We start from the raw sequence: 13,585 nt of genomic DNA on the forward strand, positions 1-13,585 counted from the left end.
GGAGTCAAGGTTTATATGACAGGCAAAAAAGGGAATGAAGCTCATTGATTGTGGTTGAGAAGGCTGATCTCCCCAAAAGAAGAGTCCAAGGCACACTTCTTTGAAAGAAGAATAGTCAAATTTTTCTTAACACAAGCAATGAGCTTCATTCCCCTTTTACCTGTTGGTTTAATGTGTTGTTTTCCACACAATAAAAAAAACAAGATAAATAGGCCTACAGAATGATATTTCAGTCTAATGGATTTAAACTAGAGAGCACAGCAAGTTGGATTACAGTGCATTAAAAGTTTATATTAGACAGTCAGGATATTTGTGTCCATTGGAGAAAATAAATGTTTGGCCTACTTTCATGTAAAATCAGAGAACATCAAAGACTTTAACAAAATATCTTTTGGTTTCATTAATCATCACTGCAGCATTCACCTGAGACAAAGAAAACGCCTCGGGAACAATCTCTCACAGGAAGTCCCCGCCAGCATCAGTGTGTTTACTGACACCCAAACATCTGCCGATTAAAACAAAACAAATCACAGCATTACAGTACTTTTACTTCTATTCCCTCGTCAGACATCTCTGCTTACTGGACAACTAGTGTTGTTTGGAATGTGAAGCATATTAAACCATTTTACGAGTCGAAATGTGAAGAAATCCCACTGCGAGCTGAACACTGTGCCGGTGTATCAGAGAGGTTTGAAGCTTCCCTGAATAAAATGAAAGTCTCCTCAGCGCTAAAAACGACTTCATTCCGAGAGGAAACACGTTTTCTCTCAGGTCCAATAACAGTTACACTTGAAACCATCTCCGATCTGCGTATTTTATCTGTAAAAGGTGGAAGAGAAAACACAAGTGTCGCCACATTTGAGCTGCACAGGGAGCGGCTGCATGTGTTGAGTCTACACGGTCCTCATGCTGTGTATAAGTCCCGCCTCTTGCTCCGCATCGACAAACAGTCCAGTCAGACTCTGTAGAGCTGTGAGAAGCAGAACAGACTAGAACACAAGGATGACAGAAGTCGCTCCAGCACCCGCCGCCGCCCCGGCTAAAGCGGTTAAACCCGCGAAGAAGAAGGCTGCGAAGCTGAAGAAGAGCGGCCCTACCGTCGGTGAGCTGATTCTTAAAGCTGTGTCCGCCTCCAAGGAGCGGAGCGGCGTGTCTCTGGCCGCCGTCAAGAAGAGCCTGGCTGCCGGAGGCTACGACGTGGACAAGAACAAGGCCCGCATCAAGATCGCCATCAAGAAACTGGTGGAGAAAGGCGCTCTGGTCCAGACCAAGGGGACCGGGGCCTCCGGCTCCTTCAAGATCGCCAAGAAGGCTGAAAAGGTCAAGAAGCCGGCTGCCAAGAAACCCGCTCCGAAAGCCAAGAAGCCCGCTGCCAAGAAACCCGTCAAGAGCCCGAAGAAGACTGTAGCCAAGAAGGCTGCAGCTAAGAAGACTGCAGTCGCTAAGAAATCCCCGGCGAAAGCGAAGAAGCCCGCAGCAAAGAAACCAGCGGCTAAAAAGGCCGCTAAGAGTCCGAAGAAGGCGGTGAAGAAGCCCGCTGCTGCCAAGAAACCTGCCGCCAAGAAGGCTGCCAGGCCCAAAGCAACAAAGCCCAAAAAGGCACCCAAGAAGAAGTAAGCTTCCCGGCTTTACTCAACCACTGTTTGCCCCAAAAGGCTCTTTTAAGAGCCACCCACAACTTTGAAAGAGCATTTCCCTTTTACATTTTTTTGGTCATATATAACATGCACTTAATTCAAGTTACTTGATATCACCGTTTACCCAACCCCCTTCCCTCTCACCACACACAGGCACCAGATAAACACTCTGACTACAATGTTGGTTACTTTTTGTCAGGCTGACAGTCATTAATGCACACATAATTTAAATGAGTGATGTGTAAGTAGGCCTACGTGAGGTATTTGTATAGATTGTAAATATGTAAATACTTGAGTAAATGCATTACACAGTATGCCAGTTAAGTACTTGGACTTTCTTAAAATTCTGGACTCAAACAGGTTTGACTCAACATGACATGACATTTGCAAGAAAAATGATGCATTGGGCGAGTGTTAACTTCCCATCCTGTACCTTTCCCGTTTCCTCTTCTGTAGATTATGGACAGAGCACCAACTACATAAGCGTCATAAATCCCTGCGTATTTGTCTCAATACATGTATAAATACTGTATTATAGTTTGCATAGTTATTAAAGTGTTGCATATATTTTAATAGGCTAAGTAAATCCATACATGTAAGAAGTGCATGTTTTCCGTTCTTCACACTCCACTCAGTGTGTTGAATCCTATTATTTTATTCTATTCATTTAATTTAATTGTTTTAGTTTATTTTTATGGATTTTACTGATTTCGTTTCCTTATCTTTTTTTTACCATGATTTTGCTGGTTATCTTTTCCACATAGGAGTGAAAAAAACAGTGACTGAAAATACTTGAATAGTAAAAAATAAATAGTAAAATATTTTTCCTTTTCAGTATTTCTGCCGCCTTTAGACTCAGTCCTAATTCTGCTGGACTGGAGCTGCTGCAGAGGAGTGTTTGAATTTTGGGTGGACTTTCCATCTGCTGATGCGCGCGCTTCCCTCGGACAGACCAATCAGCGTGTAGCAGCGCTCCGGCGTTGGCTATATAAAGCCGACATTCACTCGCAACCGACTTATTTTCTTCTGCCGTAAAGAAAGAGAAGCTGAACTTTGAACCATGGCCAGAACCAAGCAGACCGCCCGTAAATCCACCGGAGGAAAAGCTCCCAGGAAGCAGCTCGCCACCAAGGCTGCCAGGAAAAGCGCCCCGGCCACCGGCGGTGTGAAGAAGCCCCACCGTTACAGGCCCGGTACCGTGGCTCTCAGAGAGATCCGTCGCTACCAGAAATCCACCGAGCTTCTGATCCGCAAGCTGCCCTTCCAGCGCCTGGTCCGAGAGATCGCTCAGGATTTCAAGACCGACCTGCGCTTCCAGAGCTCCGCTGTCATGGCTCTGCAGGAGGCCAGCGAGGCTTACCTGGTCGGCCTGTTTGAGGACACCAACCTGTGCGCCATCCACGCCAAGAGGGTCACCATCATGCCCAAGGACATCCAGCTGGCCCGCCGCATCCGCGGAGAGCGAGCTTAAACTCCCCTGCTGTCACTCCCACAACGGCTCTTTTAAGAGCCACCAAAATATTCACTGTAAGAGTATTCCTCCAGTGGAACTATTACCAAGATCTTAATTTAACACTTAAGAACCATCACTACGTTGTAAATACTTATGCCACTCATATAATCGTATAATTCTATGTTCAAAACTCCCTATTAATAAGCATAAAGAAAATATATATATATTTTTTTCCCCCCAAAAGTTGGTTAGTGTTTTAGGGCACAACATGCTGCAAACCATGACACCGGTGTAAAAATGTTTGAAGCCGGCTACATTTATATTGTGGAAGGCAAAGTTAAGTCGATGTTATTTCAAAGAAAAAAGATACAGATAAAACACCATCGGTGCCCCCCCCCTTCAAAGCGAAGTACAAAAGAGATTTTTTTGTAATCTTGACTGAAGGTTAACTGAGTATAATACTTCACACAGACATACTGTATAAGTGGTCTACAACACATCATGTAGCAGACTACAACTAAGTTTACATAAAGACGGAATAGTTCATCATGCAAATAAGTAGGGTTCAGGGTGTTGTGTGTGTGTGTACATGCTTTTAGGCTTGGGAACTTGGGAGTGTGGGGGTCCGTTTATGCCATTATTCATAAGAAATACCTCACACAAAAATTGCTCTTCCATTTATTGTTTTTACTCGCAAATAAAACATCACTTATATTCACTACTGTTATACTACACAAACACAAGAATCACTCTCAATGTCACCTCTCATATACATTACTTGCTTGTTTTTTTTTTGATTTTTTTCTTATACATACACTAAGTATTCATTATTATTTTTATTGTTGACACAATTTTACCTCTAATATACACACAAATATTCTTACATACACAATTTTATCTCTCACATACATACAAATCACATTCACATTTACTGCTTTCACTCATGTACAAAAATCTCTTACACATTAACTAGTTTAAAAGTATGTGTGTGTGTGTGTGTGTGTGTGTGTGTGTGTGTGTGTGTATGCTATGTGACTTCTTTTCATAATTCTCATTAATCTCAGTACATTTTTTGAATGTGGCCCTAATCCTCTTCCTTGCATAAAAGTTGTTTTTTCATGAGACGTTTTATTATGAAAGTCCAAGACACTGTACAGCGGAAGTGATATTTGCTACGTTAACTTGACAGCTCCAACTGACCAATGAACACGCAGCTTGACAGAGATATAAACCGGGTTCCTGACAAACGCAACACATTCTTTGATTCCCTAGTCAAAAAGAAAACAACGATAATGTCTGGACGCGGTAAAACCGGCGGCAAGGCTCGTGCCAAGGCAAAGACCCGCTCATCTCGTGCCGGTCTTCAGTTCCCGGTCGGCCGTGTTCACAGGCTGCTGCGCAAAGGAAACTACGCCCAGCGTGTCGGTGCCGGAGCCCCGGTGTATCTGGCGGCGGTGCTCGAGTACCTGACCGCTGAGATCCTGGAGTTGGCCGGAAACGCCGCTCGCGACAACAAGAAGACCCGTATCATCCCCCGTCACCTGCAGCTGGCCGTCCGCAACGACGAGGAGCTCAACAAGCTGCTGGGCGGAGTGACCATCGCTCAGGGCGGCGTGCTGCCCAACATCCAGGCGGTGCTGCTGCCCAAGAAGACCGAGAAGCCCGCCAAGAAGTAAACTCTCCAGCTTCTGAACACCGAACCAAAGGCTCTTTTAAGAGCCACCCACTGACTTCAAAAGAGTTTCCTTACTAGTTATAACATTTGTGCTGTCAACTTTCACTATAAAGTCTTGTATCGTTAGGTAGCCTACTATGTCTGACCTAATTTTCAAGAATGCTGCCACTTCTTTCAACTATAGAGCTTATGCTCATTTGGAACAATGATGTTTATCAACATTGTATAATGTGGGATATGCACAAACAAAACGGCTTTGAGCTCCAAATTTAAAAAGGGAATGAGTGACCTTGAGAGCCCCAACTGTGTTGCTTTGTCTTCTGACCGCCAATTTGACGTAATACATCATTGAAATTTAAAATATCCCGCGTTTTAAACGTTCTTTACACAACTAGAACATGAATGAAATAAACATAAACCAACAATAAAGCAACAATGAAATATAATATTGTGGGATGATCTAAACATGCTGCACACTATTTCAGGTTATTTCAGCATGCTGAAAATGTCATGATTCTTGTGTCTGCATGTTAGTAGATATGTTTGAGGTTTATCATATACTAATTCAAACCTTTTTAAGATACAATTTCAGGTTATAACCGTAGACCTTTGCGCTGAGTTGCAGTGTGAGGCAATTGTGTCAGTTTTGTTGTTTGTGGGTGAAAGCCCTCCAGCCAATAATTGCATTAATATTCTATTCTAATGTAGTTAAGTTAAACACATATATGCTCAAGTCGTATTTTCTAATGTTTTGTTGAAAGGTTATGTTGAACCAAGTTGTGTATTTTTAGTTGAAACATTATGAGGAGAAATCATGTCAGACACACCAAAAATGTGTTGTCAGTTGTGTTGTCTTTGCTATCTTTTTGAAAATAATAATTTGTCACCATATCATGTTGAAGTCATCAGTTCTGCAGTTAGAAAATGATTCATTAGAGACAGAATGGAAAGACAGATTGTGAACCACAGGTTTCAACAGTGTTTTATTTAAGATGCCATCTATCCAGTTTCACTTCATATAATGTAATCATTCCAGTGAGTTTTTTCATATGATTTTTGTTGTTCTGGACACCTCATGTTTAGTTACTCTTTTTTCAAGTTTGAAAATGTCAGTTTGCCCTGATGACTCAGCTACAAGTTCCTCCATGTCACTGTTGATTAAACATTATGATTTAGACACATTTAGAAACGATAACAAACACCAAGTCATAGAATTGGTTATTTTATTGGTTATTGGTTCTATTGGTTAGAATTTTATTTTGAAGGCAAAGTCGCATAACCGGAAACGCGATTGCTGATAGTCTCTGCTAACTTGCCACAGCTGAAGTTCCTTTGAAAAAATGTGGGGGAGGACTGTTTGAGGGAGTTTGGCGCCGCCCAGCTAAGCGCGCTCTTTCCTTCCTCATTTAGGTCCGCAAATAAGGTTTAAGTACTGAAGCTTTCTAGAAGTCTGTATCAGCTTGTTTTTGCTTTGAAAGAAAACGCATCGAAAATGAGTGGCCGCGGAAAAGGAGGAAAGGGACTCGGTAAAGGAGGCGCCAAGCGCCACCGGAAAGTTCTCCGTGATAACATCCAGGGAATCACCAAACCCGCCATCCGCCGTCTGGCTCGCCGCGGCGGAGTCAAGCGCATCTCCGGTCTCATCTACGAGGAGACCCGCGGGGTGCTCAAGGTCTTCCTGGAGAACGTCATCCGTGATGCCGTCACCTACACCGAGCACGCCAAGAGGAAGACCGTCACCGCCATGGATGTGGTGTATGCTCTGAAGAGGCAGGGCCGCACTCTGTACGGCTTCGGAGGTTAACTTCATTTACCAGACAACAGCAACACAAAGGCTCTTTTAAGAGCCGCCCACTTTATTTCAAGAGTTAATTCTTTGTTTGTTCATAATAGATATTCATACTTAACCGCAATAACTCAGTATTGTGTCAAAGTGCCGTGTGCATGTCCTTCAATAACAGAAACCTCTCACTTGACATATAAATCCAGTATCATTCATATCAATTGCATGGACCCGTATTGTCTTGTCTTGTATTACAACACATTTCAACCCATATTATTTCACCATGCGCCCGTTCCAGTTCCCAGTATGTGGAGTCACCCTCCCATCTCCTTACGCAATTCTTACTAAATAAAGGCTATGCATTATCTTATAAATAGCAGTGAAAATATCAATAGGTCTAATACCATATGAAATAATCAATTGTTCCAGTAGAGATAGCAGTGTCTATTGTGGTCCCATGGTGTAATGGTTAGGACTCTGGACCCTGATTTTCAGGATCAGTTTAGTTCATGAATCTGAATCTAGAATCTCAATCCCTTTGTTGCAGAAATAGCGAGTTGCCTCCTGCTCCTGCTTGCATGTACAATTTGTTAAGAATACTCTTATGTGCATTGATAGCCACCAAGCCCGCGCGGTTGGCAGTCACTAAGTCTTTGTGTGGAATTGAATGATTTGATACATAGAAATATAATAGATAGAAAGGTACGTTATTGATGCATGATAGTAATCTCTGGCATAAAACAGGAATTTGAACTTTCATCATGTTGCCATGAAAATGAGCGTTTTGAGTTTGTCTTCAGTGTGTGACAATCAGACAGTTGTAATGTTTAACTCACTGACACTGACATGTTCAACAAAGTGATGATTTCATCATGAAAACGCATAGACTTTATGAATTTCATGCTCAAATGCTGCGTTTCAAAAAGTTTTTATAGTCCTTTTTTTTGGTAATCTTTAGTGTACCAGGCCAGCCAACAACACAGCAACACAGTCGTATTAATTTGAATGGGAATATCTATGCATTCTAGTTCTGTGGGAGAGAGTTCCTTGTGTAGCGCATGCCCAGTCTGGCTGCAAATCTCTACCAATCGTATACGAGGAACAGCCACAGCTCTATTTGCATCAGCTTTCTACAAAACCATCCGCTCTGCTCTTCTCAGCTCATTCTCTGCTGTAAAGTACCGAGATCTCGTCATGCCTGAACCCGCCAAGTCAGCGCCCAAGAAGGGCTCCAAGAAAGCCGTGACCAAGACCGCCGCCAAGGGCGGCAAGAAGCGCAGAAAGACCAGGAAGGAGAGCTACGCCATCTACGTGTACAAGGTGCTCAAGCAGGTCCATCCCGACACCGGCATCTCCTCCAAGGCCATGGGCATCATGAACTCCTTCGTCAACGACATCTTCGAGCGCATCGCCGGTGAGGCGTCTCGCCTGGCTCACTACAACAAGCGCTCCACCATCACCTCCAGGGAGATTCAGACCGCCGTCCGCCTGCTGCTGCCCGGTGAGCTGGCCAAGCACGCCGTGTCCGAGGGCACTAAGGCGGTCACCAAGTACACCAGCTCCAAGTAAACCGCCTGGAGCTACATCCACCCAAAGGTCCTTTTAAGGGCCACACACTACTTCAACAAAGAGCTCCTATACTCACATATTTGATATGGGGAAATCTGTTCTCTGAAGTCTTGTTGCATTGGTTTTAATATAACACGGAGTAGGATATACATCAAAGCAATCCAGCTGTTGTGACACATTTTTGCTGCTGGAAACATTTATCCATTGAGTAGATCTTCTATTTTACCTTCCAACTCTGTATAGTGTGTGTATATATATATATATACACACACACACACACACACACACACACACACACACACATATTTACATACATTTGCAGATTAGAAGCTCTATAGATTTCATGATGCATCTGTCTTGTGAAGGGACCATTCCTTACGCAATTCATACTAAACACATCTGATATGACAGTAATATATATCACGCTGTATAAGAAAGCATGACAAGCTCCAGCAAAGATAGCAGGGTCAGTTTGTGGTGTGGTGGCCAGACATGTTCAAGCTGTTTTTTCACAGTCCAGAAAGCATTTTTTTAATTCTTAAGAACCATTTGTTGTATTTCGCTTCGCCTTCAAACAGCTTCACTATTGGTTGACTTGCCAGTTCAGCTACTGTAGCTTTACAATTCTAGAATTAACTATGACTGTAATTTTAGTCAGGGCAAGGATTTCTTGAGTTGGACTATAAACGGAGTCCATCAATCAGTTCATATCCTCCTTCCTTCCAGCTGAATCTTCCTCAGTCTGAGGTCAGATTCCTCTCTGCCTCCATAAAGCTGTGAGAGTGAAAACAGATTCCTCCCCGTCGGGGAATTGAACCCCGGTCTCCCGCGTGACAGGCGGGGATACTGACCACTATACTAACGAGGAGAGGTGCTCAACACCAGGATCCGGTCACGTGGTAGTGACACTGCTCTAAACCCGTTCATTCATTCTCTGTGGGAGTTGTAAAACACTACGGATGCAATATATTTTTGGCCACAACGTGGGAGTCTATGGGCTGGTGGCGCTGTTCCCACTTTTGCCGGCTAGTGAGAGAAACAAGCCTCTGTAATATGGAAATATGGGAATACAACAATGAAATATGTAAATACTAAAACGTTTAAATGTTTAAACTCAACTGTTACTTGGATGTTCATCTAAATGATGCCTTGAATATGTGTCGTATTTTTTTTAAGTGCACCAGCTCCAAGTAAACCGCCTGGAGCTACATCCACCCAAAGGTCCTTTTAAGGGCCACACACTGATTCAACTAAGAGCTCCTATACTCACATATTTGATATGGGGAAATCTGTTCTCTGAAGTCTTGTTGCATTGGTTTTAATATAACACGGAGTAGGATATACATCAAAGCAATCCAGCTGTTGTGACACATTTTTGCTGCTGGAAACATTTATCCATTGAGTGGAACTTCTATTTACCTTCCAACTCTGTATAGTGTGTATGTGTATATACACACACACACATGTATATATATTTACATACATTTGCTGATTAGAAGCTCTATAGATTTCATGATGCATCTGTCTTGTGAAGGGACCATTCCTTACGCAATTCATACTAAACACATCTGATATGACAGTAATATATATCACGCTGTATAAGAAAGCATGACAAGCTCCAGGAAAGATAGCAGGGTCAGTTTGTGTTGTGGTGGCCAGACATGTTCAAGCTGTTTTTTCACAGTCCAGAAAGCATTTTTTTAATTCTTAAGAACCATTTGTTGTATTTCGCTTCGCCTTCAAACAGCTTCACTATTGGTTGACTTGCCAGTTCAGCTACTGTAGCTTTACAATTCTAGAATTAACTATAATGTAATTTTAGTCAGGGCAAGGATTTCTTGAGTTGGACTATAAACGGAGTCCATCAATCAGTTCATATCCTCCTTCCTTCCAGCTGAATCTTCCTCAGTCTGAGTTCAGATTCCTCTCTGCCTCCATAAAGCTGTGAGAGAGAAAACAGATTCCTCCCCGTCGGGGAATTGAACCCCGGTCTCCCGCGTGACAGGCGGGGATACTGACCACTATACTAACGAGGAGAGGTGCTCAACACTGGGACCCGGTCACGTGGTAGTGACACTGCTCTAAACCCGTTCATTCATTTTCTGTGGGAGTTGTAAAACACTACGGATGCGATATATTTTTGGCCACAACGTGGGAGTCTATGGGCTGGTGGCGCTGTTCCCACTTTTGCCGGCTAGTGAGAGAAACAAGCCTCTGTAATATGGGAATACAACAATGAAATATGTAAATACTAAAAAGTTTAAATGTTTAAACTCAACTGTTACTTGGATGTTCATCTAAATGATGCCTTGAATATGTGTCGTATTTTTTTTTTTATCTCCCATAATTATTGAAATTTGTAACTACTGAGCAATAAACTGTATTGAAAATGTCTTGAATGGTTATATAACATTTAGAATAAAACTTTTAAATACACATACACACATGCATTCACTCTGTGTCCACACAGACATGCTCAGATCAGATGAGACACAAAGACTGAAAACCACAATTTGTTCCTGTGTATATGTGGAGCTACATGGCTCTTTCTTTCTTTCTTTCTTTCTTTCTTTCTTTCTTTCTTTCTTTCTTTCTGTCAGCAGTGAAATAAAATAATTAATGCAAAAGGCATTCTGGTCCAGGCCAAGGGGACCAGGGCCTCCGGCTCCTTCAAGATCCACAAGGCTGAAAAGGCCAAGAAGCCGGCTGCCAAGAAAGCCGCTCCGAAAGCCAAGAAACCCGTCAAGAGCCCGAAGAAGAAGGACAAATCCCAGAAGAAAGTAAAGAAGACTGCAGCGGCCAAGAAACCAGCTAAGAGCCCCAAGATGCCGACTAAGAGTCCCAAGAAGGCGGTGAAGAAGCCCGCTGCTGCCAAGAAACCTGCCACAAAGAAGGCTGCCAAACCCAAAGCAGCAAAAACCTCAGCTAAGAAAGCAGCACCGAAGAAGAAGTAGGCCTAAGCTTCCTGGCTTTACCATTGTTTGCCCCCAAAAGGCTCTTTTAAGAGCCACTCACAACTTCCATGAAAGAGCAGTTTGCATGTGTTCAATTATATGCACTGAAGCACTGCAACACGGTTAAATCAAATTACAGACATGACGTAATCTTTTGGTGCTGCATGGCACATGATTGGATACCACTGGTCTATGTCATCTGCCCTGCCTTCTCTCCCCAGGTGATCTACGTGATGAGGAACCCTAAGGATGTTATGGTGTCCTACTTCCACTACTCCAATATGGTCACTCAGCTGGAGAGCCTTGAAAACTTTGATGAAATGATGGACAAGTTCCTTGGCGGACAAAGTAAGTGATGCAGTGCCAACTTTCACAGAGACTCGCACTCCACTAGGTCTTTGCCACCTTAAAGGAATAAAATTAAAATTCTGTCATCATCTACTCCCCCTCATGCCAGTTGAAACACAGGTGAAGTTTGTCCATATAACACACAGGGAGGCTGCCAGCACAACTCCATAGCAGCCTTCTCCAAAACAACTGAAGTCAGTGGGGACCAGTTCTTCAGAGAATTTTCATTTTTGGATGAACTATTCCTTTAAATATCGCTGCTGTCACAGAGAACCACACAACTCACTGTTTTTATGTTTTTCTTTTTGAGAAGGTTTATGTAGACCTTTATGTGAGTGTATTTCGTGACACTTGGGGCTTTGAAACTTGTTAAACAAATATGTAAAATGCCGCAATTTGAGTAATACAAAGGTGTCTATATTTTACAGTTTATATGGAAAAAACGGTCGATGCACCAGTCAATTTGTACATTACCAACATTGTGGTACATGTACACATGCACTACATTTACCAGCGATGTGGTAAATGTACAATTAGCTCGCCAAAAATTCCCACATTATCCGGGTTACCTGCACATGACCCGGTTCCTGTGAAGACTACTTCCATTCACCGGTTTCTTTGCTGATTTCCCTCTGCACTTGTTCAGTAATCTCTCACAGCTTCACTTGAATGTAAACAAAACGCACGTTTTACGTCCGTTCACATAGCACCATCCAAATGGTTTAGCTGCCAGTTCATAGAGCCCACTTTTAAAAAACATAAAGTCATAATGTTGTGAATTAAAATTTTAAAATCCCATTATTGGGTTATCTGCCTCGATGCGGAATCGTTCAAGAATAAATTGTGATGCATATAAGAAACTATTATCCCCCCACCTCTAAAGAGGAGTAGAGGAAATACAGTTTGATTGCACTGCTGTATATAGACAGATACAATGTAGAAGAAAGAGCCCCATCTTTGCTCACTTTGTCGTTCTCTCTCTGTCAGCGGTTGGAGGCAGCTGGTTCGACCATGTCAGAGGATGGTACACAAACCAGGACAAGTACAACATCCTTTTCCTCAGCTACGAAGAGATGATCAAGGTAAACAGCAGTAGTGCACACACACACACACACACACACACACACAAATCTTGTTCATTTTTGTTGTGCTTCAGGACTTGCGGTCGGCAGTGGTGCGTCTGTGTGAGTTCTTAGGGAAGAACTGCTCGGACGCGACTGTAGACCGCATCGTGGAGAGGGCGACTTTCAAAAACATGAGTCGCGATCCCAAAACCAACTATGACCATGTGCCTGAAAACTTCAACGACCACAACAAGGGAAAGTTCCTCAGGAAAGGTGAGCGCTCGGTTTTCACCTTGGAGCACGTCTGTAGTTAAGACCCCCTTAGTCATTTCCAAGTCAATTCCTTGACCAGTAGACTTTGAGTCAAAACCAGATCCTACGGGGCTCAAGTCGACCGGGACTAGAGCAAACTTGTGTCCTATATGCAAAACCAAGACCAAAGTAGGATAGTAGTAGTAATATCATCAGATATTCAGTGGGAAATTATCGCCTGCTGTGTGTGTTTGTGTTGTTTTTTTCAGGTACCACTGGAGACTGGAAGAACTCGCTGACCGTGGCCCAGAGCGAGCGCTTTGACCGGGTCTTCCAGGAGAAAATGAAGGACCTGCCGCTCAAATTCATCTGGGACATCGCTGAAATCCAGGGCTAATTCTCTCTTGCTCTCTCTCAAGATTTACACCTTTTTCGAAAACATGTTGACAGAAAAAGTTAAACCTACACTGTTAGAAGGGGGAGTAAGGAGACAGCACTTATCAGGTTCTGAAACACCATAAGCAGTGCAATGCAACCATTGAAACACTGGGATTGGTGTTTAGGTGGGGCTCAATGTCAGTTTGGGAGCACTTTAAACACTTTTTACTTTAACACCATCTGTTTGTCCATCATGCACAACATTTTGGATGCCACTGAACCAAAGGGGTGTTACAATGTTTATGTATTATTGTGTAATTGTCTATACAGTATACAATAAGTATACAGTATACTTTACTTATGAATTTTTATTAAACCAACCCTAACCCTCAAAATTGTACTAATTGGGCTAAGGATGGCCCTATAATACGATATATTGAATGCTGTTGATTGTTTATTGATGAAACTAAGA

At 42.8% G+C, this 13,585-nt stretch overlaps 6 protein-coding genes and 2 non-coding genes across 9 annotated transcripts; 6 read left to right on the plus strand and 2 right to left on the minus strand.

Moving 5' to 3' along the window:
• The first annotated feature begins 1,002 nt into the window (after positions 1-1,002).
• LOC139929990 (histone H1-like) lies at positions 1,003-1,683 on the plus strand. Of its 2 annotated transcripts, XM_078286910.1 has the most exons (2): positions 1,003-1,383; positions 1,414-1,683. In XM_078286910.1, the coding sequence occupies exons 1-2, from the start codon at positions 1,003-1,005 to the stop codon at positions 1,615-1,617; spliced, it is 585 nt and encodes a 194-aa protein (XP_078143036.1). In that variant the 3' UTR covers positions 1,618-1,683. The 2 variants fall into 2 exon arrangements, with proteins under 2 accessions (XP_078143036.1, XP_071779184.1); XM_071923083.2 differs by having other exon boundaries at positions 1,003-1,683.
• Positions 1,684-2,697: 1,014 nt separating this feature from the next.
• Positions 2,698-3,108, plus strand: LOC139929999 (histone H3). The gene has a single exon (XM_071923095.2). It carries the CDS (start codon positions 2,698-2,700, stop codon positions 3,106-3,108), a length of 411 nt encoding a protein of 136 aa, XP_071779196.1.
• Positions 3,109-4,382: 1,274 nt separating this feature from the next.
• Positions 4,383-4,852, plus strand: LOC144541812 (histone H2A-like). Its single transcript, XM_078286913.1, has one exon. It carries the CDS (start codon positions 4,383-4,385, stop codon positions 4,764-4,766), a length of 384 nt encoding a protein of 127 aa, XP_078143039.1. The 3' UTR covers positions 4,767-4,852.
• Positions 4,853-6,061: 1,209 nt separating this feature from the next.
• Positions 6,062-6,587, plus strand: LOC139930059 (histone H4). Its single transcript, XM_071923135.2, has one exon. The coding sequence runs from the start codon at positions 6,258-6,260 to the stop codon at positions 6,567-6,569; it is 312 nt and encodes a 103-aa protein (XP_071779236.1). The 5' UTR covers positions 6,062-6,257; the 3' UTR covers positions 6,570-6,587.
• Positions 6,588-7,731: 1,144 nt separating this feature from the next.
• On the plus strand, positions 7,732-8,168 carry LOC139930045 (histone H2B 1/2). Its single transcript, XM_071923127.2, has one exon. It carries the CDS (start codon positions 7,743-7,745, stop codon positions 8,115-8,117), a length of 375 nt encoding a protein of 124 aa, XP_071779228.2. The 5' UTR covers positions 7,732-7,742; the 3' UTR covers positions 8,118-8,168.
• A 745-nt stretch (positions 8,169-8,913) lies between these two features.
• trnad-guc (transfer RNA aspartic acid (anticodon GUC)) lies at positions 8,914-8,985 on the minus strand. The gene has a single exon. It is a non-coding gene; the product is annotated as a tRNA-Asp (tRNA).
• Positions 8,986-9,725: 740 nt separating this feature from the next.
• Positions 9,726-13,132, plus strand: LOC144541758 (amine sulfotransferase-like). Its single transcript, XM_078286654.1, has 6 exons — positions 9,726-9,752; positions 10,760-11,029; positions 11,293-11,419; positions 12,407-12,501; positions 12,576-12,756; positions 13,005-13,132. Exons 1-6 carry the CDS (start codon positions 9,726-9,728, stop codon positions 13,130-13,132), a joined length of 828 nt encoding a protein of 275 aa, XP_078142780.1.
• trnad-guc (transfer RNA aspartic acid (anticodon GUC)) lies at positions 10,082-10,153 on the minus strand. The gene has a single exon. It is a non-coding gene; the product is annotated as a tRNA-Asp (tRNA).
• Positions 13,133-13,585: the final 453 nt, after the last annotated feature.

The sequence above is a fragment of the Centroberyx gerrardi genome, chromosome 11 (genome assembly GCF_048128805.1).
Source record: "Centroberyx gerrardi isolate f3 chromosome 11, fCenGer3.hap1.cur.20231027, whole genome shotgun sequence".
Classification (NCBI taxonomy): Eukaryota; Metazoa; Chordata; class Actinopteri; order Beryciformes; family Berycidae; genus Centroberyx; species Centroberyx gerrardi.